This window comes from Mus musculus, chromosome 12 (assembly GCF_000001635.26).
Source record: "Mus musculus strain C57BL/6J chromosome 12, GRCm38.p6 C57BL/6J".
Taxonomy (NCBI): Eukaryota; Metazoa; Chordata; class Mammalia; order Rodentia; family Muridae; genus Mus; species Mus musculus.
Genome location: NC_000078.6, coordinates 24,872,466 through 24,900,221, shown reverse-complemented (window position 1 = coordinate 24,900,221; position 27,756 = coordinate 24,872,466). Strand labels below are relative to the sequence as shown.

Here is a 27,756-nt window from a genome sequence, read left to right as displayed (position 1 = left end):
AATAAAATAAAAATAAAATCATTTGAAATGTTCTATTCTGATGGTCTTAGGATCACTCACATTTACCTTGGGTCTCAGACCTGCAGATGACTGTTTTACATTAAAATGAGGAAGTCAGAGACCATTATGTCTTCAACTGGATATATCAGATTGACTCTGATTGGTCATTCTCCTTGAGTATCCTATGTCTGTGTTGTAACGGTCTAATTACTCACAAATGGGGCATAGCAGCTCACTGCCTTCCACATAATATCAAGTCAGCCCAGTTCTGACCTTACAGGGCTTAAGCCCCCTCCCCTCAGCCACGAATGCGCGCTGACAGGTCTCTGCGGACTCTCACTTCCCTTCCTCTATCGGCCTCTGGAGAGGGTTTTCTACTCTCTGCTCGTAATGTAGTCAGAAACAAAGGTGCTATTTGCATGGGCAGCCTGAACTGGACTGGGCGGGACTAGGGTCAAAACTGAGCAATGCTGCCACAGAGCCCTCTGTATTAACGTCAAAGTCAGCAACTTCGTAGAAATAAATGCTCAGACTGTTGTGTGCTTTTGGTCAGATTCCAGAGTGCAAAATGGTTTTGACAAATTCCAGTTTGCTTTATGGCTGTTTAGAGGTTGGGGAATAAATAGACTGCCTTCTACTCAAATAGACGCCTATCTAACAATTTGAAATGAGTTTTGTAGACCCACATGGAAACTCTGTTTCTGTGGGAAGCAAATTAAACTTTCACCATAGTCAGAGACCAGGTCAGAAGCTCCCTGCTCCAGTGAAGGCAAGATGTTATGAACACTGCCAGGCCTCACTGGAGAGCTCAGTGCATACGAAGGTGTCAAATTCTAAAACTATGCCCTTACTATCCTCAGTGAAGCCACGGCACCTTTCTATTGGCTCCTAGGCACTTGTCAATCTGCTGTACCGTGGAAGGAAACTCAGCAACCCCTCTTTGTGTTCTGAAGGAGATATGAGCGCCACCGACTAACAAATGTGAACAACTGGTTCCACGTTCGTTGCACAGTTTGGGGGAGGTTATGGAACTTTTAGATCATGGAGCCTTGCTGGAGGAAGTATGCCACAGGGAGGCAGGTTTTTGGAGTTTATAGTCACATAGTCACACCCCACTTCCAGTTCATGTCTCTCTGTCTCTTTCCTATTCTCATGCCTCCTGCCATGCTTCTCCTACTATTACCACACCCCTGCTTCTAGAACCATAAGCTACAATAAACTCTTCCATAAGCCACTTTTGGTCATGATATTCTATCACAGTAACCAAAAGTAACTTATACACAGCAGGGTCCACTTTATTGTCTGTTTGCTCACTGTTTTTAATTGGCATGTGATTATATGGTATAGTGTGATGTTTTGCTACATGCATATATTATATAATAATCAAAATATTTAATATTAATCACTCATATATTTATCATTTCTCTGTGCTAAGGACACTTAAAAAACCTTTCTTCTAGCTATGTGGAGGTATACAGTGTTGTCAGTCACCATTAGAACCTACTGCAGGCATCTAACAGCAACTGAACCAATCTTTGCCTAACTCCCCAGATGCACGAGACCCTCTCCTAACTCTTGCAGCCCCTGAGAATTATCTGTTGTTCCACTGACTTGAGATCATGGAATTTGTCTTTCTGTGCACGATTGCTTAACACGTCGTCTAGATTCATGTGTGTTGGCACAAATGACGGGATTTTATCTTCTCGTGGCTAAAGATTACTCTAGTGTGCATACACACTGCATTTTCTTTGCTCATTCATCTGCTGACGGACTCATGCTGGTTTCATGGCTTGGCTGCTCTGAATCATGCTTCGGTGAACACAGGAATCTTGTTTCCTTTGGGTATGTACCTAGGAGTGGAATTATGGATCACATGGCAGTTCTATATAAAAATGTTTAGGACTCCAAAAGCACAGTCAACAAGAGCAGAAACAAATGGAGCTACGTCAAACAAAACAGCTTCTACATGTGCAAGTCAAAGAGAGCACACACGAGTCCACTGACTGAAGAGAGAGCCACCAAGGGAGTCCACAGAGTGAAGGAAAAGGCAGAACCAGGGACGCTGACAAAGGGAAGACCCAGGACACAAACAAGGACACCCCGCACAGGACACAAACAAGGACACCCCGCACAGGACACAAACAAGGACACCCCGCACAGGACACAAACAAGGACACCCCGCACAGGACACAAACAAGGACACCCCGCACAGGACACAAACAAGGATACCCTGCACAGGACACAAACAAGGACACCCCGCACAGGACACAAACAAGGACACCCCACACAGGACACAAACAAGGACACCCCACACAGGACACAAACAAGGATACCCCGCACAGGACAGACGCTCTGTCACTGAGAAACAGACACGGCTAACCTCCAACACTATGTACTCACAGAACAGCTCAGTTCCTTCCCAGACTCTGGATAATCTTATACTACTTAAAACCTCTGCTCTTGCTGGGAAGTCAGAGCTGGCTGGTCATCTGCCCTCCCTATCTGACCAGGTGCTGGCTCAGCGGGAACAAAGAGATCTCAAGGAATCACAACCACAGTTGTGAGGGATTCTGTTTGTCCTTTTCCAACTCCCTAACCATGCAAATAAGTGATGAGTGACTTCCTGAGCCAGGAAGGGTGACTAGGACATGCAGCCAGTGCCCTTCGTTTACTACAGAAGTGAACCAAACCACCTCGCTTCCATTGCCATACTTGGCTGAGTAGCATAATGAAGTCACTTTGTTCTTTACAGAAAATTCCCAAAGTTGCTTTCTGTATGCAAATGAAGTGGGCAGTAGGCATGAAGCAGCCTGCTTTAATCTTTCACACGGTGAAGAATAACAATGTAGCTCACATCAAGACTCAGTATCATCCAGTTAAGAGTCTCCAGCTCAGCCTCTCCTAGCATGTGACCAGACACGGGGACATCAAAACCCACATCTGACAAGTGTGACGTGGTCTTGAAATGGCTGAGAAACAGAATTATTCAAGGGGGGCTATCCAGGTTTCAGCCTATATTCTATTTGCTACAAAACCAGGTCTCTGGAGAGCATGCCTGGAAAGGGTCCTTCGGACGTCAATTCCAACAAACCGCATAGCTAGGCCTAAGGCAGGGAAGTCTGTCACTGTCTGACCCTCAGGGGAGGCACTTTCTCCTTCAACTCCAGCCAACCCACACCATCACACTTCAGGGAAATCCCAGGTAGACAGTAGGGAGAGATGCGATCCCAGCAGTCCTATAGAGCTCAAAGGCTTCCTGCATCTGTTTCAGCTCATGATGTAAAGACCAGGACCAAGAGATGGGAAGTGGAAGACGACACCTGAAGCTAAGCAAGAACTGAGCTGGTTGAAGCCTCTTAGAATCTGGGGCTTGAGATGGAAGATGGTCAGCTCTCGAGCAGTAACTCCACAGGTGTGCTGTGTACCACTATGATGCCATGTACCACTGTCCAGCGAGGCTCTGAGAATACAACATGGAAGGAGCCACAGTCTGTGTCACCTGCAGACCAGAGTCTAATGCAGGAGACAAACATACAGGCTTCCAAGTACAAAGCACACCATGCCTGGGGCTCTGGGAAACTCTCTCACTCAATCCCAGTACATACATTTTTGTGCATGTGCGTGTGTGTGTGTGTGTGTGTGTGTATTTATCTCATTGTCTGTGTTACCAGGGACTGAGCACATGGCCTTGCACATACTAAGCAAACACTCTAACACTAGGCTACATCTCCAAACCTTCCCTCTTTCTTATTTTAAGAGGAGATCCTTTGTTTGTTTGTTTGTTTGTTTGTTTTGTTTTTTTGAGACAGGGTTTCTCTGTGTAGCCCTGGCTGGCCTCGAACTCAGAAATCCGCCTGCCTCTGCCTCCCGAGTGCTGATTAAAGGCATGCACCACATTTCCCTTACTTACTACGTAGGTCTCAACAGGCCTTGGACTTTTAAAGCCTCCTGCCTCAGACTTCTGCATGACTGGGGCTGTAGGTGTGCACCAACTGTTTTCGCATTTTAACATCTGTGGAATCAAGAATACCCCTCACAACAACCGCATGTGGTCCTTTTTTTTTTTTTTTTTGGTGGTACATAAAACAATAAAACAATTAAGTCCTAGAATCCACTGGTCTTGCCATGTTCCCCACCATCCTGAAGCAGAATGATGGAATGGCCTTTCGAAGCACAATTGCAGGGCCAATTAGGTGGCAGCAGCTTAGAGGCCTGGGGTCCCCATTATGTGTCCACTATGTGGTACAATTTCTTCAATCAGTGGGATCCACGGGTGCAGAAGGGATGAAGGGGAAGATGATTCCCGTGACCATCACCCCGAGTATCCCACTGCAAAAACTTTAAGTTCTGCTGACCTAGAAGTTTTGGTTCTAGAGTGGGGAGCAACCCTGCCAGGAGTCACAACAAACATCTCACTGAACCGGGAGCTCAGACAAACCCCTGGCCAATCTGGCCTTCTGATGCCATTAAGCCAACACGCTAAGAAAGGAATAATGGGGTGACTGGTCCAGATTACCAAGGGGAAACCGGACTGCTTCTCCACAACGGAGGTAAGAAAGATTATGTCTGGAGTGCCAGAGAGCCTTCAGGGCACTTCTTGGTGCTACCACGTCCTATGATTAAAAGTCAATAGGAGACTACAACAGCCTAATCCAGGCAGGATGTCAAAGTGTACAGGCCCTTCAGGAATGAAGATATGAGTCACTCCTCCAGGACAAGAGCCAAGACTCTGAGGTGCTTACAGAGCATGGAGGGACTACAGTAGTAGAGGAAGGTAGTTATAAATACCAGCTAAGGCCATGCAGTTGCAGGAAGACGATTATAATTGGCTTGAGTATTTCTGTCACATTTTGTTAAGAATGTGTTTGGGCAGATATCTGTATTTCCCTTCCGGATTTATTACATAATGTAATAACACCAATTAAAAGAATATCAATGATTCTCATATTTAAATCCTGAGATACTAAAAGAATGTCTCTCAAGAAACATTGTCACCTATTCTAAAATGTATAATACATTTGTGGTTTGTACCTGGGATAGTTTTATCATGTCAGGCAACATTATGACCTGGTTATTGTTTTCATTTGGAAATTAAGCATGCTATAAGGAGATGTAATTCTGTGTACATTAACAAGGGGTCTAAAACCCAAGCGGATGCATACACCTGGGAGGGAGTTTTCCTAATTAAATCTTTTGAAATGGAAGACCCTCCTTGAATCTGGATCTCCTGAGGTAGAAGACACACCTTTAATCTGGGCTACACCTTCTGCTGACAGACTAAATGAAGGACGCAGAAAAGGAAGCTGCCACTCTGCCTGCTCGCCCTCATCCTCACTGGCAAATTTGTTCCTTCACTGGCATTAGAGCATACTTCTTTGGGAGTCCAGCAGGTAGTGAAGACCAGCAGAGACATCCAGCCTCATGGACTGAACAATTACTAAACTCTTGGACTTTCCATGGGTAGGCAGCCATTGTTGGACTAGCTGGACCACAACCTACAAACCACTCTAATAAATAAATCCCACAGACAGACAGACAGACATTCTATCAGCTCTGTTCCTCTAGACAACCCTGACTAATTCAGGGGTCTCATTAGATTCTCAGACAATCCAATGAACGTCATCTCTATTACTCCTGACTTAACAATGAGGAAAGAGGTGACAGGAGCTGGGTAACCTGGACAGTCTGTCACATCAACCAACGAGGTGAAGGGACTTGACTGAGCCGTGGTGCCACACCACCTGAGAGCAAGGGTTCTCCTGCAGCGTCCGTAACACAGGCAGCTTGCCAGTTGTGCAAAGCAGTAACTCACTCCACTAGAGAAGGGAAAGGGCCCTCCAGGGTCAGGCAGACAGGGCTGGGAAAGGCCAGCAGGAATTCACGTGGGGGTGGGGTGCCCAGCAAACACAAAGGAGCAGAGTGCAGAACAGTAGGGGGTGTGTATACAACTACAAACGGTTCATTATGGCTGGTCTGGCAGCAGCCAAGGAGTCAGTGCTATGAACTGAGAGTGCACAGGCAGGCGGGGCAGCCGCAAAGCCTCGGCAAAGCTGCCAACTCAGAGTCTGAAGCAGGAGGGAGGAGTGATCAGAAGGACATTTAGAAAGGCCACCTGGGCAGCCAGGGCACAGGACAGGGCAGAGCTGGGACAGCTGACAAGTGGCCAGGTACAAGAACAAAGAGGAGCAATGGTGGCCCAAGGTGTCAGGAGGGAGAGAATAATAGCCAATGCTCACTGCCAGCCTCTGGGGCCTTAGCACATGCTGGGCACTCTCTCAAATGCTTAGAAATGCCCAGTGCCCAGAATGACCCAAGAGGAAAGCGAAGCCAAGGCAGCTCTGTGATGTGGGGAGAGAGGAGGAGGGTTCATTCCTGTCTCCTAGCCTGACTCTTGGAGGAGAACAAGGCAGACGACCAGAGAGCAAAGATGAGGTCCTCTCCTCCGCCCACCCCCGGCCCCCATCCTGGTACCCCAAGCTGGGAGGATAATGGATAAAACAGAAGCAGAGGTTCTTCACCGGGGAAGTCCTAAAGGCCAGACCAGACTCCCAGCAGAGGCCACATGCCCAGTCAGCCTCCCTTCCTTGGCTCCTTTCCACCCCGCATCTTTATGCCTCAAGAATTATCCTTTTTTTTATTTTTTAAAGTTGATGTGTGTACATGTTCGTATGACTAGAGGATGTCAAATTTATAGATCACAGAAACTAGAGACTGGTTTTAAAAAACCATCATGTGGATCACTTGAAATTTTGAAAAAGAAGAAAGAGAAAAAAAAAAAAGGAAGAAATAAAAGTGTGACAATCTGTATATGCTTGGCCCAGGTAGTGACACTATTAGAAAAGTGTGGCCCTGTTGGAGTACGTGTGGTCTTGTTGGAGTAGGTGTGTCACAGTGGGTGTGGGCTTTAAGACCCTCATCCTAGCTTCCTACAAGCCAGTATTCTGCTAGCAACCTTCAGATAAAGATGTAGAACTCTCAGCTCCTCCTGTACCATGCCTGCCTGGATGCTGCCATGTTCCCACTTTGATGATAATGGACTGAACCTCTGAACCTGTAAACCAGCCCCAATTAAATGTTGTCCTTTATAAGAGTTGCCTTGGTCTCGGTGTCTGTTCACAGCAGTTAAACCCTAACTAAGACAAAAAGAAAACATGTTTCTGTCTTTGACAGTATTTTCAGTCAATCATTCCTCAGGCCTCCTCCAATTTACCAAGGAAAACCAGAACCCTTGAAACACTTAAGCCTACCAGGGAGTAACCCAGTCACAATAGTTCTGCAGGACTGACATTTTCTGCTTTACAATGTAAGTAGCTACAAAGAAAGAGCTCTAATGTCTCAGAGAGCTAGACAACAGGTGGACCTTATATTCTACAGTCTAATAGCAGCTTCTCATCTTTGGTGTAGCAAAAGGAAACGGTTTCCAAGATATGAATAAGGGACAAGATTACAGAAAACTCAGAAAGGCAGAAGGGCCAGATCCAGCCTGGACTTCGGTTATCTCCTTTCGACAGAAGGAGCTGCTCAGGCTGCAACCTTGGGCCAAGGTCAAGGTCAGGAAAAGATAAGCCACCCTACCTCCTGCCCGGGCTCTATTTAAACAACTGCTGGGCTTTCATCATGGGAAGTGGATGCTCACCTTTCTAATCCCCTTCACCTAAGTGCCAGGCAGGTTTTTAGGTCATTAAATGCTTTCTGTCATGCTTCGCCCTTCCTTCCATGAGCACTTAAATATGGAGGGTGGAATAAGCTGGCAATAATAAAAAGTCACTATTTTTTTTCCTACACAGATTTGTTTTAAAATTATATTTCTGGTATGTTTACGAAATCTATATTTATTACAAATTTACTAATCGAGCAAAGCATTTCAAAACTTCTGGACAGTTTTGAATTAAACTGTGGAGTCTAAAACTGGAGACCACTGCTACTCAAGCACTTAGTTAAAGATTAAATCTTTTCCGAAGACACCCCAGATGCTACATTCTCAGGAATCTGATATCAAAAAATGTCACACACAGTAACTCGATGGTATCTGCTTTTCTTTCAAATGATGTATCTCGAAGTTTATGCTAGCTGGTAAGCAAAGAAAAACCTTTTTGTTTAAATAAAAAGTTTCTTTAAGCCGGGTGTGGTGGCGCATGCCTTTAATCCAGAGGCAGGCCGGATTTCTGAGTTCGAGGCCAGCCTGGTCTACAGAGTGAGTTCCAGGACAGCCAGGGCTATACAGAGAAACCCTGTCTCGAAAAAACAAAACAAAACAAACAAACAAACAAACAAACAAACAAAAAGATTCCGTAAACAAATTAACAACTCCCAGCAACATGGGTGGGGTTCAGAGACCTCCTTGGTCTGAGAATGTAATGTTAGAATCCAGCTGCTGCCATCTGCAGCACCCCCTGCCCCCTCAGATGCTGAGAGGCACCCACTGAGAAACACCTGTGAGTCTCTGGCTAAGGGACTTCTCGGTCCCAGGGTTTCTTGCCTGGGGATGTGAGTTCACATCCAAGCAGGTATTAGTAGCCACACATCCAGCTTCCCACCGCACTCCCTGCCTTCTGTCTGGGTGTCAGAGAGCGGGGCTGCTGGCTTTCATCACACCATGTGGGCTCTGCCATCCTCTCTTCAGAGCTCCTGATGCTCCAGTGTTCAGAGCCCCTCCACGCTACGGACTACCTGTGTGTCCGCTCATGGCATTAATGATTCCCCTAGTAAACGCCACACCCTCAGCAATTTGCCTCTGTGTCCCCCTTAAGTCCCACCTCTGAGACCTCTCACACAGTTCTGTGACTTTGCTCAAGTGACTCCACCTGAGGAAACTCCCATTTCCTCGCCTGCATTTCCTACACAGGTAGATGTGGTCTTTAAAAATACCAAAGCGCTCAGTCACATGAAGCTCAGGTTCCACGTCACAGTCCAAAGGCTCCTCCTGTTCAATCCATTTCCCGACAATGACTAGAAAGTGCACCTATCAGAGGTAGACAAGATGTACCACACCACAAGGGGTGGAGCTATCTCGTAGGCATCTAGTAGGCAGTCCTCTAGAAGCCATCTAGTAACCACAGCCTTCCAATACAACTGCAGTTCTTACCTGAAACTCAAAAGAAAATAATAACCCAGCATCCACACTTGTTTTCCTTGAAAACCTTTTCTACCGTTGTGATGAAACACCATAACCAGCAGCAAGGGAGGGAAGAGTTTATTGGGTTTATGCTTCCAGGCATTGTTCTTCATCAATGTCAAGACAGGCACTTAAGGAGGGCAGGGACCTGGAGGCAGGTGCTGATGCAGAGGCCACAGAGGGTCACTGCTCACTGGCTTGCTCAGCCTGCTTTCTTATAGCACCCAGGACCAGCAGCCCAGGGATGACACCACCCACAATGGGCTGTGCCCTCCCCATCGATCACTAATTAAGGAAAATGTCCTACAGCTGGATCTTATGCAGGCATTTTCTCAATTGAGGCTCCCTCCTCTCAATGAGAATAGCTTCCATGAGGCTGACATAAAACACCAGTCTTATACAAACGGCACTGCATCAAAACAAGTAACAGGCTTCCCTGCCATCACCCACCCATCCATCACAATGCTTGCACGAGCCCTTTTTTTTTTTTTTTTTCAATATTCAGTCATGAATTAGAGACTCTTGGGACAAAGGTACTATTAGTTTCTGGATATACTCAAAGCCCAAAGATGAATCTTTATACTTCATTAACAAGCAGTAGTCACACTTTAGTTATTAGAACTACCTCATTTGTAAGTAATATATGATTATTATTTTCAAGACTAGAAAGTTACCTTGGTGGAATGGGTAAGCCACACCCACATGAAGGGTGTCACTAGTGGGTGATAGTGGCTGAGCTTGGCACAATGCCTGATATATAGCAACTGTGGCAACATGACCTATGAATAGGGAAGTATAAAAAAGAAAAAGAAAACCCACTGGAGAGGTGCCTGTAGTTCCTACTGAAACATAGCATTTAGTCAGCGCCAGCTATCCCCAAAGAGCCTGCACTTTCCGTAGGACAGCAAAAGGCTCTTGAATATGGTCCACAGAGAATGCTAAAGAAAACAGAACTGAGGTCCACTTTCCTTCCCGCCACATGTTATTGTCTCTCACAGGATCCCAGGATTACCCTCAGAGAAGTTAATATTTTCCCCACAGAGTTACTGCTGAGCCACTAACCACTGCTAATTAGCTTCACGAGGACACATTTTCAAATGGCTGGAGGCTTCTGCCTACCAGATGGCTGCTGGAGGATCACCACTCAGTGTGAGCACGGTTAGCGTAATTCAGATAACATTCTTTATCTAGGAACCCACACTTAAGTGTCTCAATAGCAATGGACCCTAGGACTACCCAACCTTGCGATATTGGCCCTATCAGCTAAAATTGCCTCTCCCCCTCAGCACCACCCCTCCTTGCCAGCTGTGCTCTATGGGGAACCCCAGGGAGAGCAAGCAGCTGGGCTGAGAGCACTCCACTGCACGGCAGGCACCTGACCCCACCAAGCAAGCACTTGGGGCCTTGAGCAGGAGAGGCTGCACACTGCCTAACACTGCCTAGAAGTCTCATAGGTAAACACTAGGAACCAGTACCCAACCCAGACAAAGTACATTCAAAACCAAGAGCTATAAAAGTCCGGTCAGCAGAACAGAATGTAACAGACCATTTCCTTAATGGGCTTTATCTATGTGCTCAAGCACAAGAGAAATGCAAAGTCTTCTACAAAAGAGTTCAACTCTGGGGAACCCCAAAGTGAACTGTAGCTCATGGTGGTGACTATTACAGAAGAATACAGACGTTGAGGGAACAGGACTCTCAGTCATGACACCAGTGGACCCCAGAAAAAGACCCAGCCAAACTCTGTAACTGAAGGTGGCCTCTGAAAGCATTTCATCTACAAGTTTAAATGCTGCTTCCTGGTGTTCATATCCTTTTTTTTTTTCTAATTAAAGCATACCCAGATACCCAGTATGTGTATGGCACATCTATGACACAGTACCCCCTCAGCTGAGACGCTGAATTCATCCAAGGCCCTGAAAGGTCTAATCCCAAAGTTGGTGAAAATTTGGCAGAGCTGGAATTCAATCCCACACAGTACAGCTCCAAACCCAACATCCATACAATCTACCATCGAGATCAACTGCTGGACAATCTACCATCAAGTCAACTGCTAGACAATCTACCATCGAGATCAACTGCTGGACAATCTACCATCGAGGTCAACTGCTGGACAATCTACCATCGAGGTCAACTGCTAGACAATCTACCATCGAGGTCATCTGCTGGACAATCTACCATCAAGGTCAACTGCTGGGGGTCAGAGTTTGACTTTGACCTTTTCTGTGTCTTAGTCTGCTGCTGGATTTTACCACCCACTAAGGAAAGGGATTCTCTCTTAGCTTCTGGAAACTGCAGGACAGTAATGAAGGCTAGCCACACGGGTAGGCACCTCGGTTTCAGGACCGTCTATGGTTTGAATCCGAACATGCCCCTGGGTTCGTGTGGTTAGCACCTATTCCTCAGAGGTCATAGTTTGGGAGGCTGTGGAACCTTTAGGGGGTGGAGCCTGCCTTCCGGAAGTAGGTCACAAAAGGCAGGACTCTGAAGTTGTAATCCTGTTTCTGGGCTCAACCCTGCAGCTTGCTGGCCTGCTTTGATGGGAATACTCTGTCTGTCACATGCTCCTACCACCAGGAACCTGCCTCATCATGATGACCTAAAACCTACCAAATCTGTGAGGCAAAATACATTCTCCCTTAGCTGCTCCTGTAAGATACTGGGGTCCCAGCAATACAGGGTAGCTCTTGAAGGCGTCTCCCACAGCACGGGGCCTCACATGCTTGCCCCTTCGCTCCGAATGCGCTCACACTTCTCACATTTTACTCTCTGGGTCATTGGTTTTGTTCACAATCACTTACCAACTTACAAGGAAAATATTCTAACTTCTCAGGACCAACACCCTTCCACGGTCTACCTTTCTGCAGTTTATATTAAGATAATGGCCATTCTCTTCTATTGTTTTCAAAGCTTTGAGACTGTCTTCATGAAGCTGAAAGCAAATTTTTCAGCACAGATTTTTTTTTTAAAAGTAGAACAAGAAGGGTGTTCTGGTTCGCACACCCATTCACAAAAGCTTATTAAGCACTATTGAAAAGTATATCACGATACCACAGGATCCAACCATGTGTGTTTCCTTCTGTAGGGAAAAATGTCTTCCTAAACCCACATGAGCGTGCTGAAGCCCCGATCTCTTCCTTCCATCTTCCATGACCCAGGTGAAGTGGCTCCAGCATCCTTTTCCTCACCCCCAGCCCTGTTCTCTTTCTGGGAAAGAGGAGGAGACATAAATACACCTAGCAGCAGATGGTCCCGAGAGCAATCAAGGAGGCAGCTCTGCTCCTGGGTGGGCTGGAGGCAGAGGGCAAGCAGAGGCTCTGCAAGAATCCTGCAGGGGGGGGGGGGGGCAACATGTAGCCATGAGTCTCTACAGGAAGTAGAGGCTATGGCTGGAGCAAGACTAGGAGGTCAGGAGGACAGGATCTGCTACCTAGCAGAAAACATACTAGTCCACTATCTACTCACTCACTCGTTCATTCATTCATGCATGCATTCATTCATTCAATCATTCAGCAGACACCTACTGAGAACCGTCTCCCAGGTACTACACCACAACCTGTGACAAGACTTTCCTTATTAAATGGTTTGGCTGAATCTAGCCCAGTTCTGTCTTTGTAAATACAGTTTTACTGGAGCTCAGCACACTCCCATTGCTCCTACATCCTAAGAACAGAGTGTATGATAGTTGTGAGAAAGGCTATATGACTCTCAAACCCTAAGGTTCAGCACATGGTCTATTGCAGAGACAGCTTGCCAAATCCTGCTTTGGAAAATGTTGGCTGAATCCAGCAAAAGCCCAGATCTCCTGATATTAACTTAATGTCTACATGAGGGTATTTGGAGGAGGGGCTCTGCATGTGACAATGTCATACAGGAGCCTTATACACAGGTTTTAAACAAAACCTCACAGAGGAGAGCAAGGGCACACACTATTGCACCTTTGACCTCAGGTCATAGACAGAAGAAAGCTGAGTATGAACCAGGAAGCATTTCTAGCCAGACACACAAAGTCTGCTGCACTTGACCTTAGACTGTCCAACCTCCAGAATTTCAAGAAATAAGTTTCTGCTGTTTTATCAGTCACCAGCACCTGGCATTTTGTCATAGCAGCCTAGACCCACTAGTAATAGAGACAGGCTGTTTGCTTCTAAGCCCTCTCCTGAGTGCCTGTTACCTAGCCCCTCCCCCACAGCACAACTCACCCAACCCCTCCCCCACAACTCACCCTAACCCCTCCCAAAAGTCACCTAACCAACACCCCCCACCCCAACTCCAAAGCCTACATAAAAATACTATCTAAAAAAACCACTGGATTCCAGAAAAGTTTTTTTTGTTCTGTGTTTTTAGACGTCTTCATGCATACTAATGTTTCGCCTGCACGTATGTCTGCGCATCAAGTGCATGTCTGGTGCCCAAGGTCAGAAAAGGTCATGGGATTCCCCTGGAAGTGGAGTTACAGGTGGTTATGAGCCACCATGGTGGTAATGTGAACTGAATCCCAGTCCTCAGCAAAAGCAAGTGCTGTTTTGTTTTGTTTTGTTTTGCTGTTCCTTTGTTTTGTTTTTGAGACAGAGTCTTGGCTGATCTGGAACTCCCTCTGTAGACCAGACAGGGCTCCAACTCACAGAGATCCACCTGCCTCTGTCTTACAAGGACTGGCACACATGGTTAGAACAAGCACTCTTAGCTAATGGGTTTTGATCCATCTCTCTAGCCCTAGATTAGGTTCTAATGATAAATTATCTAGATATGGATCTGAATGATACAGTATATGAGTGTTTTTAAAAGGAAGCTATAGAAATCAAGTATATAGTACATTAAAATATTTTAACTGACATCCGGGCAGTGGTGGCACATGCCTTTAATCCCAGCACTTGAGAGGCAGAGGCAGGTGGATTTCTGAGTTCAAGGCCAGCCTGGTCTACAGAGTGAGTTCCAGGACAGCCAGGGCTACACAGAGAAACCCTGTCTCAAAAAAAAAAAAAAAAAAAAATTTAACTGACACATGGTAATGTTACATAAAGTGGAACAATTATATAATGAGTATCTCATAAAAATCACAAGAGTGTTACACACTCAGAAAAGTACAAAGCTTTCATTGTTAAGGATTTAAACCCTGGTTCTTCAAATAATTATTTATTATTGTTACACACACATAGATACACAAACATACACATATATACACACCCTACTGAATCTAATCATGCAAAACTACACTACATGTTAGCAAGAAGAAAATAAAATCGAAAAGATAAAGTCCTGTGTGTGTGAACTGAAATAGAGGCAACAAAAAAGGAGACCAAAATACACATCTTCCTAATGATTTATCCACCTACTGTTTGTTTTTAATACTGACAACTCAAAAGGCCAGGCCTCCCACTAACTCCATCAGCAGTGACAGACCCAGCACTGAATTCCAGTGCCCACAAGAATGCACGGACAAGTAGCACGTTCTCCCCCAAAAGTTACTGTAGAGGGCAGAGGGCAGCACTACTCATCCTACAGAGCTGCACACCACCACACAGTGCTATCCAGAACTGTCGCAATGATAGAAATACTCTCTATGTGCACTGGCCAAAACCATCGCTGAACATGTCGGACATACAGCTCCCAAGCACCTGAAATGCAGCTGCTGCAATCCAAGGACTGACTCTTATTATTACAGTTACTTTGTGAGAGGCCCATACATGAAGAACATTTGCATCCTTTCCACTCCTCCCTTTCCAACTATGCTCCCTCTCAAATTCATGACCTCTTCTTCCATAAGTATTATTGTTACACACACACACACACCCTGAATCTATTTATTGTTGCTCAAATGTATACGTGTTTAGGTCTGACCCCATCAGACTGTATTAATACTTATTATTTTATTATTATTATTATTATTATTATTATTATTATTATCATTGTTTGTATTATTATTTGGGTATTTTAGTGTCTTTCGGTTTTTGTTTTGTTATAACAGTCTTACATGGTCCAAGAGGACCTCAAGTGTAAAGACCTCATGCCTCAGCGTCAGTGTTGGATAAAGGTGGGTTAAGAATGCATTTTACATGTTCATAAATTTAAACTCACAGAGCTGGAGCTGGTCGTGGAAATACACGCCTTTAATCCCAGCAGTCAGGAAGGAGGCTGAGGCAGAGGGGTCACTGAGTTCAAGGCCAGCCTGATCTACAGAGTTCCAGGACAGCCAGTGCTACACAGAGAAAGCCTATCTTGAAAAACCAATAAATAAACAGCCACACACACTTATGGGGCTACATGTAGTTAGCAGCTGCCACCCTGTACAGTACATGTCTGAAGTGTTAAGACACTGACTGCACAGATAACTCCTGCCTTTCAGGACAAGGCATAACTTTTTTTTTTTAAAGCTATGAACTGCCTACCATTCCAACACAAAAGCCCATCCCGATTCCCAGCAGCCTAGTCCTCCATTCCCAGCTATTTCATCTTCTTTTTCCACCTACCACCCAGGTCAGAAACACAACTTTATTTTTCATCAGTTATGAAGTATCACCCTGAACCTGCTATCTGTCCAAGGCTTTGCATAGGTGTGTAGGGACTGGAGAGATGGCTCAGTGGAGTACTTGCTCTTACAGAGGATCTAGGTTGGGTTCCCAGCACCCACATGGCTATAACTCCAGTTCTACAGGATCCAACACCCTCTTCTGACCCTGAAGACACTGCATACATGTGATACACATTCAGACAAGTTGGCACTCACACATACACATAAATAAAAATAATCTTTTTAAACATTTAAAATAGAGTTATAATGATACAACACTATCAAAATGTTCTTTTTCCTCTTATCCAAATTAAAAGCACACATCTACAGAAGGAAGAGGAAGGCCAGCACGGGGTGTGGAAGGAAAGGCAGCTCACAGCTGTGAAGGTTAATCTTGTCAATTTGATTGAGTTGAGGGACACCCAGGAGATTCACAGAGAACATTTCTAGGTCCATCTGTCAGGGCATTTCCAAAAACTGGCCTGTGGGACGGCAAGTCAGAAGGGACCTGCCCTAAATGAGGGCGCCACCGTCCAACAAGCTTGCCAGCTTTCCAAAAGAAAAATGTAGAGGGCGTCTTCGTCCTCAGACCTTCCTGAGTGGGTGGTCTGTTGCTGCTGCCCAGAGTGTCAGTACTCCAGAGAGAGTCAGTGTAGACTCACACCTATGGCTGTCAGGGAGCCCTCTAGTCCTTAAGCCTTGGGCTAGAGCTACATCATTGCTCACTTCTGTTCTCGGGCCTCCCTCTACCTGAACAGAGAATGCTTCTCTGGCTCTTCAGCGTGCCACTGAAGAACTCAGACTGCCACTGAGGGACTACCCAGCGGCAGGCTGTGTAAGCTTCTTTACTAACGCCTCTTGTATACTATACCCTATAGCTCCTGTGCTAGAGAGCCTGACTAATCAATCGACAGCATATTACAGCTGACCAATCGAGGCAACCACGGAAGACACAAAATAAAATTAGATTTAGGGAAGTACTAATCAAGTGCTGAGATTTTGATTTCTTATGCAAAACTCCTGGAGCCATGTGTTCTAGGAATTCAGAAATCCAGTCGCATATACCATATGCCAAATGTCACTAGCAGGGTTTGCAAGCAGACCCTGTCCTTGGGTTTCTCAAGCTCCTCTTACATGACATGTCCAGCCCAGCTAACTAGCTATTCAGCTGCTGCTAAGCATCTCACAGCTGCTTAAGTCTACATTCACTGACTCAGTAAATACTCATTAAATGTTTATTGCACACCAAACAGTTTTGGGGGTCTGGTTACCCCTCAATATGGTCTCTACTTTCAGAATCCCTATACTTTGGGCAACTGCTTCTACTACTTCAGTGTTCAAGCCAGGAACATGGACATTATTTCCTTGCCTCCTTCCCAGAGTTCCCTCTAGTTACTCAGTCCTAAATTTACCTTCTAAATCTCCATCTACTACTTTAGTTCTGTTCTCTACTGCTAATCATCTGTACACTATGCCAATTGTGCTAAACAGGAAGAATCCCACCCTCAAGAGCATATCTGCTTTTTGTCCCAGCTCAGAGTTCTCCTAGTATCTAATGGGTTAGGAGCCAGGGGTACTGCTGAACATCCCACACTGCAAGTCCTTCATGTCAAAGAACAGCCCATCCTTAAATGTCAGCGCTGACTTTCATAGACAGGAGATTTTATACTGTGTTGCTTCCTTGAGAAATCATCACCCTTCCGGAGTACTGTTGTGTAATAAATGTGACTCTGTTACTACTTTTGGTCAGGCTCTATTCAGGTGAAAGGTATTTTTCTATATGAATGCAGTCAATACTCACTGCTGCATGCTCTCCACTCCTGCTATGATCATGATGCAGTAGGAAATCCCACTTTGTACAAGAAAGTGTAAGGCATACCTATAAAAAATAAGAATGTGTTAGAAGCAGCCACAAACATCAAGTTCAAACGCTACAGATGGGAAAGTACATGTGTAACCTACAACATTTCCCAAACAAACAAGCAAACAAAAAAAACAGAAAACAAAAACCTTAAACCCAAAGCCCAAATGACACTCTTCAAACATCCTGGACAAGGTGCCCCCCACCTCAGGCCAAAGGAGCTAGATAAATAAAACTGAGCCCCAGGAGCCCAGCTCAATGCCTCAGCACTCCACAGAACCTAACCGCAGGAAAGCAGTGTGGGGCCATTTGGATCAAGGACTGCCACCTTCTTCATAAGTTAAGGAACAGTAACTTTAAAAGGAGTAATAAACACAGCTTTCAGAAAAGTTCTGGCAGAACTCCTATTTCCCAACTTCCCCAACAGCAGCATCTCTGATTTGTGCTGACCTTCTTAAGTACCATTCACAAAACAAGTTGCTAAAAACACCCAGATCTATTCTCACAGCATAGTGGCTCGAGTCTAATGAGCTTCCTTCTAAAAATACAGTAAGTTACTATGATGTGTTTGTAGAACGTTCTGGTTTGCATGGCAGGCCTTTCTAATGTCCCAATACAGGAATCAAGCATTTTAATGACAAAACTATTTTATATAGTCACTTCACAAATTTCAGGCAAAATATGATACGGACCTCTAGGACTAAACCCAACCCAAACCATTCCTGAGCGCACACACATGTGCCTGTGCATGTGCGTGCACACACACACACACACACACTACACACACACACTTGCCCTTCTTTAATTTCCCTTTTTGATGCCATGATTTACAGTAAATCTGTGCAATTGTTATGTACAAATTTTTAATAAGGGTCTTAACACATGACTAGAATTGCTCATCATAGACTATCAATAACATGAATATGGAAAAATGCTTACACATTTCTATAGATAAGTTAGGAATAAAAAGTAGATCCCAAGACAGGTCTGTAGAAGATAGGCCCTTTACCCACTGTACAGGCAAGGCCAGTTTGCATCTCTATACCCACACACTCCACCCATACACGGGTATACACACCACATACATGCCTCCAGAAAACAGCTATGCAGTGTTGCTACAATCAGAGGGCTATGAGGAGACAGGAAAGCATATATAAGCATAAATGAAAATAGAAGGACTCTTTAAAATAATGAAATATCATCTTATTTATCAACACCAGCAGTCTACCTGCAGACCTTTAGGAAAGTCGCCAGAGACTGTTATGCTCTTTGAAGGACTTTAATACTTAAAGGGCAGAGCAGCACGTCTGAGGATTACTGAAAAAGGTGTTCCCTTTTCTGCATAAATTTCCTTGGGACAGGAAGACTTTGAAGTCAACAGTTTTACTTCTCAAACATCGCTCTCGCACCTTGACAGTCTTCGGGCTCCTGCTTCTGATACGTTTAGCTGCCTGTTGGGTGTAACATTTAGGCAACGGCCCACCACGCTAGCCTTTGCTGCTGTGGTAGGTCAGGCTTAGCAACTGAACTCATCTGTTCTGTGGACTGCACAAATGGCAGCAGGTCCCAGCTCTACCCAGTTACCACACTGGGGAGATTCCTCACGCTGCCCCTCACTGAGCTACGCCGCATCAGTACCACGTGCACAGAAAGCAAGCTCTAGCCATGTCAGGTTTCCAGGAGTATGAAGTAACACATGGGAAGTGTTGACTGGGTCTAGAGAGAAACACAGGAGGAGCTAATTCCATACTATCTGAAACAAACGGTAACAAAGAGATTGGATAAACAGAGAAATGCCCATCTTGACGCTGACTGGATAACGGTAATACAGTTTGAGCCTCCCTAACACACAAATTTACTAAAAAAAAAAAAAAAAAAAGTTTCTTATTTTGGAGCACCCCAGAATGCAGGTTTATGTATCAGAGACCTTCAACCAGGAAAGCCTATATAAATATTCCAAAGTCAGACACTTCTAATCCCAGGAGTTTCAGATAAGGAACACTCACCGTGTAACAGACCAGTCCCTGCTCATGCTAACCAGCACTGTCTGGTGCTCCTCTAGGGTGCTCCAGGCCTCAGTAACTAATCTCTGGTTCCATTTTACAGACAAATAAAGCTAAGGAGATTGTTAGGGTGCCCAAAGACAGCATTTGCCAATCACTGAGCACCAATACTCCATCCATGTCTGACTGGCTTCACAATCTAAGCTTTCACTACCCTGTACTTTCCTGGGCAGTTTTGATTACATTTGTTTGTTGTTGTTGCCTGTGCACATGTTTTGTCTACAGTCCCGTGGAAGTCAGAGGACAACATGCAGGATTCGGTTCTACACAGAACCATGTGGGTCCCAGGGATCAAACTCATGAGAACAGGCTTGGCAGCAATCACCTTTACCCACTCAGCCACCTCACAGGCCAACTAATACAGTATAGTCTTATCAAAGATATTTAAGTGAATAATAATTGTTATAAGAAGCTTGTAGGCACTAAGAAAAAAGGGGAAGGGGGCTGAACAGAAGTAGGTGAAGTGAGCAATTATATTTATGCAGCAAATGTGACCTCCAAAGGTGAGTTGTAAAAAAAAAAAAAAAGCACTTACAAATGCAAATAAACCATAATATTCACCATTAATGAATTCCAACTAACAATCGCTCCCTCTTAACGGAAGAATTATTTAAAATTCTCTCTTAAGAATAAAGAAGCCAAATAAGTAAGTATCTCATATCTCATCTCCATATGTAACTTGAGACTTGACGTTTAGCCTTCAGTTAAAGCCTGGCAACAGCGATGCTGGGTTATCAGGTGTTCATGACGATTTAACACAGTGAGAGTCCTCAGCAAAGGACTGCAGAGAGACTCGCTCACCCTGCCCCACCCCCACCTTCCCCTGCCCAAGGTGCACATCTGCTTTTCCAGAGCACAAAGTTTCCTAGAGCAACCTGAGCTAGCAATGCCTCCGAGCCTCAGGAAAACATGCTCCCCCATATGAAATGCTTCGCCATCGATGAGTGAATGTACACACCGAGATACACTCAAGATGCTCTAGGGTGTGGAGAAAAGATAAAATAAGGGCGGGAGGTTAGTAACTATTGAAGCTGGGTAATGAGCGTGTTACAGTCCATCACGTTAGTCTATGTTGGAAAAGTTGTATGATGCTTTAAAAACACGCTACCTCCTCCACGTCAAAGCAGAAACCTGAGAAAACTGTGATCATATAAACTTGATGTCATCCGAAAAGTAAATAGGACCATCTAGTTGGGTCTTAAGACAATGGCAAAGTCCCAGCACGTCATACACCCACCACAGGCAGTACAGTAACAAAACCTAGTAGAGAGCCAGCCAAGGGCAATAATAGGGTAGAGATGGAATAAATTATGCTCAGTTGATTGATTTATGATAGGCATGGATAAATTATTCTTAGTTGATTTTTCATAAAGTCCTACTGCAGCCCTTCCTAGGAGAAAACACAAACACCTGAAGACAAGCAAGCATTAGCCTAGGAGGGGCCCCAGCCATCCAGGCTGCCATGGAAACCACACACACACAGATCAAGTAAGCACACACTGGACTCAGTCACTGCCTTCTCGGCTCAGACAGGTGCCTTCAGAAGAGCAAGCCCAGAGTCCCCATCTGTGAACGGTGAGCGCTTGAGCTTGCCCATCCAGGAGGGAATGTTTCAAGTCACCAAGAAGCCCTTCCACACAGAAGGGCTTGCCAAAGGTGACTGTGCCCCTTCCCGCCCTGCTTTCCTCTGTCAGGCACACCACAGGAGGCAAGCAGCAGCACAGGCAGTGGTTTGAAGTGTAAGTGCTCAGGCTAAGCCAGTGAGGCCGGCTGGGCCTAACACACACACACAGGGGGAGAGAGAGAGAGAGAGAGAGACAGAGACAGAGACAGAGACAGAGAGAGAGAGAGAGAGAGAGAGAGACAGAGACAGAGACAGAGAGAGAGAGACAGAGAGAGAGAGAGAGAGAGACAGAGACAGAGAGAGAGAATGGTACAGGAAGGAGTTAGTCAAACGAGCTTTCCCAGACTTGTCAGAGCCAACGGCACAGAGAAAACCCAAAGGAACAAACAACATAGTAATTTATTGGTTGTCCTAGCATAAAATATTTGCAAGATGAGTGAAAAGAACCACTTAACAATCGACTGTCTTTATAAATCCTTCTCATGCCCCTGTTCATAAATTATAAAAAGTAATTCTTCTCTAAGACAAGAATCAAGAGACCCAACTCCCAATCCATCGTTTCTCGACTAGAAGATCTTGAAAGATAGCCTGGAAAGAAAACTTTGTCAGTACATTTCCGAACAAACCCCTATATAATGTATTTCTCTACATACTCAACTCTCAAACATACCTAACAGCATTCATTTAAACATGATCAAAATAATTACTTACCATCCAAAGCAAAAAAATGCAAGATAAAGGCCCAAAAGGGTAGCAACTACGTGTCTGATAAAAGAGCTAGTTTTGCTTGAGTGTAGATAAGTTCGAAACCAAACGGCTGCTAACAAGGCAAAGAGCTGGCACACTACAAAGTTGACCTGTAAAGAAAAATTAAAATTCCGTGTTAGCAATAGACTGGAACTTCAATGTTACATTTAAATTCTAAGGACAAAAAAAAAAAATCACAGTTAATATAAAACTGAGTTCTTTTGGTTTACAAAACAAAACAACAACAAAAAAAATCAATCCAATAAATGGTGTGGTTTCCTGGGGAGGAGCTTTAAGTTTGGGGATGGGTCAGTATCCACTTCCTGCACTGCATCTGGTAGGAGACAGGCATGCCAAGGTGAGGTCATGTGTGGCAGGCCACCTGGAAGGCAAGTGCCAACGGTGAGGACACTGGGGTGGAAAGCACGGGCACTCTATGGTGAAGGGACAGAGAAAACTATTCAGCTCAGTCAGGTCTTCACAACTGATAGAAAAGCTCCAAGTTTCCCACAATGCTCAGGGCAGGGTTCTGCTCCCCTGAGTTTCCAGAAGTTGATGAGATGGGGACACAGGACTGTCTGTGGAAGTGGGAGCACACTGGGGCTTCTGGGGTCTAAGCATCACTACTGTGCCTTAGCTAGGGGAGTGGCAAGGGTGACGACAGCAGGTCAGACACAGAGCCCTGGAGGTGTGTTGGGCGAGTATCACTCAGGTTCCCAGGTCTAGCAGGGCTACCATTAAACACCCCACAATGCTCAGAGCCAAGCTCCTCACGTGCAGAGGCAAGCCTGAGGCTGCTCTCTCCCTACCAACAGCATGAGAACAAGGGTCTCTTGTGGAACGTAAAGGCTTAAGGGAAGCTATGTGCTTCCCGAAACTCATTCTGATGAACTGTGCAAGGAAATATTTCTTAGAGCCTGTATATAAAACATCCTCTTCCTGCAGTCACAGACAAGTAGGCTCTTGCCTTGGCTTGTGAGGAGAGCAGCCAGCACTCCTGTCTGTGCCTGAGAGACCGCTGCCCTCTGAAACTAAGTGCAAGACAAACGTCTTTCTGACGGGTTCTAGCCCTTGCTTCTCCTAGAGTTTTAACTATGTTTCTGAAAATTAGCCAAAACATTAGAAAAACGTACTTGACGCTAAATACTAACATCTGTCTACATGCTTCTTAGACTTTAAAAACTTTCAAGTACTTCGATCCTCTCTCCCAAATATCCCTCAATTATGCAAGAAATCTATAGATCGTTTACAACAGACAAAACACAAGCAATCTGGAAACATAAGGTCTTAACCCTATCCCAGGGTAACTAGGATCTAACAGAAAGAGCAAGCAGACACACGGAAACATTGGCAGACATTAGAGAGCCTTTTAGAAGTTGTACAGGAAATAGTTTTAGAACAAGCTTGAACGGTGAATGTCAAAAGCAGGTGACAAAGGTAGGCAGGGCCAGTAGTCCCCAACACCACAGAATACTGTCACCCGAGGAGCATTTTCCTCCCCATGGCTCACGCCCGGCTCACTTCACACAGTCACGTAGCATAAAGGGAATTATGATTGTGACAGAATCACTGTAAGATGAGATTTCAGAGACTTTGTAATCACCTATCCTTAACACAGGCACTTCCACAGAGGACAGGGAGGACAGCCCTCACTGCGCACAGCCACAATTTTTGACACACAAGACTGTATTTTTTTTTTTTAAAGAATGTCTAGTACAGAGTCCTCTAACCCTTAAGAATGAGAGCCTGTGCTGGCCAATAAGGGAAAGAGCAGACTGAGGGAAAAAAAAAAGTAAGGGCAAATGGGTACCTGTAGGGTATGGGGGAGCCCGGCTTGGCCACTGTGCATAACATTTAGGCATTTAACTATTAAATACAAAAGACTGGAGATGTTTTAATAAAGAAGGCATTGTAACACACATACACAGACACACACACACCTCTGCCTTAGAAGGCACAGATCAAGATGTGTGTAGAGACCATATATAAGGCTGCTTTACAGTCCCCAAGACCAAAAGAACCTGGTCTTACTAAGACAGTTGGGGTCATGTGGACCAATCAGAGCAACTGATGTCAGGATTGGCTAAGCCGTGAGAGAAGGCAAGAGTCATTGTGGAAGATGACAATGTCAAGACCAATAGGGACAAGCAGCTTGTGGGGAAATGTTGTGCTATATCTTCTACATGTGTGGCCATCCCTTCCCACTCAGCAGACATAAAGCTGCTTTACAGAGATATCAGACATGACCCAAGGCATTTGATGTGGCACCTGGTACAGGGGCACACAACAGTAACACCAGCACTCCTGAGGGAGAAGGACTGGGAGTTGTCTGAGGCCAGCTTGGCTACACAATGAGCTCTTGTCTAAAAAAAGAAAAAGAAAAAGAAAAAGAAAAAGGGAAAGGGAAAGGAAAAGGAAAAGAGAGAGAGAAAGAGAAAGAGAGGAAGAAAGAGAGGGAGAGGGGGAGAGGAGAGAGAGGGGGAGGGAGAGGGAGGAGGGTGGAGGGGGAGAAAGAGAAAGTTGGTGTATATTTGCCTTAGTACAGTCAACTTTTTATATATGCTTTCTTCTAAAAGAAAAGTTCAGAATAAAAGGATTTTATTTTCTTCTTTTACTTTTTAAATATTATTCTCTCTCTTTCTTTGTATATGTAGGTGTGTGCGTGTGTGTGCACTACAATAGGCACTGGAAGTCGAGGGACATTTGGGGAGCTAGCTCTCTTGATGGTGCTTAAATGTATTCTAAAACTATTAAAGCCTAAAGTTGCCATCTATCTTTCTCTGTAAAACAGAATTAGGCCATCTTGGTCTATGTGCTTTGCGGGGTTGGTTTGTCTGTATTTCTACTGCTCTCTTTTCTTTTGCCTTTCCTGCCTCTCTCTGGCCCTTTCTCCATCCTTTCCAATATGACCCCGTGTCCTAGGAGGGGTGAGTGAGGTGGCGCAGCAGGACTCGGCACACACCACATGAGTTAGCACCCAGAACTCGCATGCTGGGAGGAGAAGACTGACACCTGCACACTGTCTTCTGACCTCTGTGCCTTTCTGTATGGGTGCCACCACAGGCACACACACATACCCACAAGCGCACGCATGCATGCACACACACACACACTATCTGCAACTTGCACACTGTTCAGATTCAACCAGCCATAAGTTGAAAATACCTGAATAAAATATATCTGTATTGAGCATGTAGAAACTTTCCCTTGCTATTTCCCAAAAGTCCAGGGAAGCAACTGTTCACACAGCATTGATGGTCTACTAGGTATTTCCGGTCATCTCGGGATGAATTAAATGAATGGAAGAATGTGTACTGAATGGTAGACGCTGTACACTTTATGGAAGGGACTTGAACATCCAGATTCTCCTATCTGGTGGGGTTCTAGAAACCAGCTCTCCCGACACAGAGGAAGCGCTACATCCTGCTCCAGTGACCTGATCATTTGGAAGTGGGAAATGGGAGGAAGTCAGGATGTGGTGGTTTGAATAGGTATGGCCCCCATAGTCTCATGTGTCTGAATGCTTGGCCCTTAGGAAGTGGCACTATTAGGTGGGACCCTGTTGGAATAGATGTGGCCTTGTGGAGGAAGTGTGTCAAGGTAGAGACAGGTTTGAGGCTATGTATATGCCAAGCTACTCTCCATGAGACAGTCCCCTTTTGCTGCCTTCAGATTAAGACGTAGACCTCTTGGCTCCTCCAGCCCAAAGTCTGCCTATACACTGCCATGCTCCCCACCATGATGATAATGGACTGAACCTCCAAAACTGTAAGCGAGCCTCAATTAAATGTTGTCCTTTATAAGAGCTGCCTTGGTCATGGTGTCTGTTCACAGCAATGAAACCCTAACTAAGACACAGGACGATGGGAAGGAAACCTTCTCAGCTAGTTTAGCACTGAGTCACTAACCTCACTCACACAGTTCGAGAAGCCTTTTTTATCTGCTGCACAGAAAAAGACTTACAAAAGCCTTTGCTTGAGACGTACCAAAGAAGTTATCTTTAAAGTGCTTGTCTTCATCAGCATGCAAAGGACAAACTTTGAGGACCTTGTCCCACTTCCAAGTACTAGTGACAACACTGACTAAAGGACATTCAAAGAAAGTATTAATGTCCCAAAATAAAAAGTGATTAGGAATTTTATAAGTTTTTCCAAAGAGAAACCGCAGACGTTATAAAAGAAAAGATTGCCTTTTTTTTTAAATTATATAAGGTCTTAAGACTATTTAACAGGGGAAAGGAGGCGAAGAATAAGTGTGGGAAAATACTGCAACACCACAGAAAAGAAAGTCTCTACACAAGAACACTGGACGGCACAGCAAAGACATTTTATAAATGTCAATGTCCAATGGAACTGAAAACGTCTCTCCATCAGTGAGACACTGTCTCCCAACTCTTATGGAGGGAGGTTGGAAGCAGGAGTGGTAGTACTACTTCAGGGCCAGAACAACCATGGTCAGAGCTGCCTTTTTATCTGCCATGTCCCAGAAATGATGAGGAGCAAAGGTTTCTGTGCCAACCCATGTCCAGCCATGGAGGGATAAGGAAATGATGTTTGATACTGGTCTTAGGGATGGAAGAAACGATGCTCTTTGCACCTCTTAGGAATGGCTTGTTACTGCGCAAACCCTAGCTTATCCTGACTAGATGTAAAAATTAGCACCTACAATGTAAACAAATATACCTTATCTAATCCAAATAATAATTTAGCAATGCTAATTTATAAATAAAATGGATTTCATTTTAATTTATTTTAATATTTATTTCCTATATAAAAACTTGAAGCTCCTATGCAACAAAAACAACACACTAAGTAACAATGGAAAAAAGTATGCATCTCTATAAGGCACATGACAAAGGGTCAGTCTATATTAAAATACACTCCTACCAGCCACCCAGGCAGTGAGACAGGAGGAGAGTCAAGATCGGGGTAGACCGGGCTTCATAGTGAGACTGTCTCAAAAAAAAAAAAAAATGTATACCAAAAACTCTTACAGGATAATAGAAAGAAAAAGTCACACAAAAGAAGAATGTAGCATACAAGTCACAAAAATAAAGCACAAATTGGATATAATTAAATGTTTTTAATGTGGTTAAAAAGACATACGTCATTTGCCTTTTTTTTTTTTTTTGACATGGGAGATGATCAGCAAGCTGCATTATAAGTAAGAAATACAAGTTAGAGAGTAAGAGCCAAGCAGTCTTGCATACGCACGCATTCACTAAACACATGCCTCTACTGACACAAGCCCGCTGTGTAGCACAGGCTAACGTTACTGTCATCCCCATAGAGTCTCTGTATATCTATCTGACTGGGCTTAGTGGCGGTAGCTCAGCCACCAGCAGGGTGAGCACCAGGCGCTCCTACGCCAGAGCCTGTGGTACCAACCATAGGCTCCTCTGACTCCATATGCTGCAGCCTAGAAAAACTAGACAGCAAGGCATTAGATGAAAGAAGGAACAAAGAAAGACTTGAAACGCCCCTGTGTGTGCAAGCTTATGCCCGGAATGGAGTCTCCTGGGCAAACTACTCCTTCCCAACCCTGTCTCCTCCGTTCGTCACAAGACATCCAACCAGTCTAAAAATGTCTGTAGTACTCCCCTGGGTTTTCACACCTTTATGCATTTTCTATACTGTACCACTGGGAATGTCTGACTTTCTAAATGGTAAAAATGCCTAAGCTCCTGCCGTTAGCTACTCCTAACACTTCGTTTCTGGTGAGACACACACTTCACCTTGCTTACTGGCCTGTTGCACACTGTTGTGTTGCGTGACTATGTGGGTGTAGACTCGCAGGTAAACATGTTCCACTGAACTGCAGACACTAAATTGCTCT

General features: G+C 44.8%; 1 protein-coding gene across 13 annotated transcripts in view; it reads right to left on the bottom strand.

Moving 5' to 3' along the window:
- The window catches only part of Mboat2 (membrane bound O-acyltransferase domain containing 2), a 132,966-nt gene that overhangs the window by 64,179 nt on the left and 41,031 nt on the right, over positions 1 to 27,756 (bottom strand). For 8 of the 13 annotated variants that reach the window (XM_011243889.2, XM_030246883.1, XM_030246886.1 and 5 more), the window contains 2 exons: positions 21,886 to 22,031; positions 17,428 to 17,505 (listed from right to left, as the gene is read on the bottom strand). The exons of 1 other annotated variant lie outside the window; for it this stretch is intronic. In XM_011243889.2, coding sequence (XP_011242191.1) covers positions 17,428 to 17,459 — 32 coding nt within the window. In that variant the 5' untranslated portion in view covers positions 17,460 to 17,505; positions 21,886 to 22,031. The remainder of the gene's footprint in view (positions 1 to 17,427; positions 17,506 to 21,885; positions 22,032 to 27,756) is intronic. 4 more of the 13 variants (XM_006515167.4, XM_006515170.4, XM_017315164.2 and 1 more) reach the window with 1 other exon arrangement.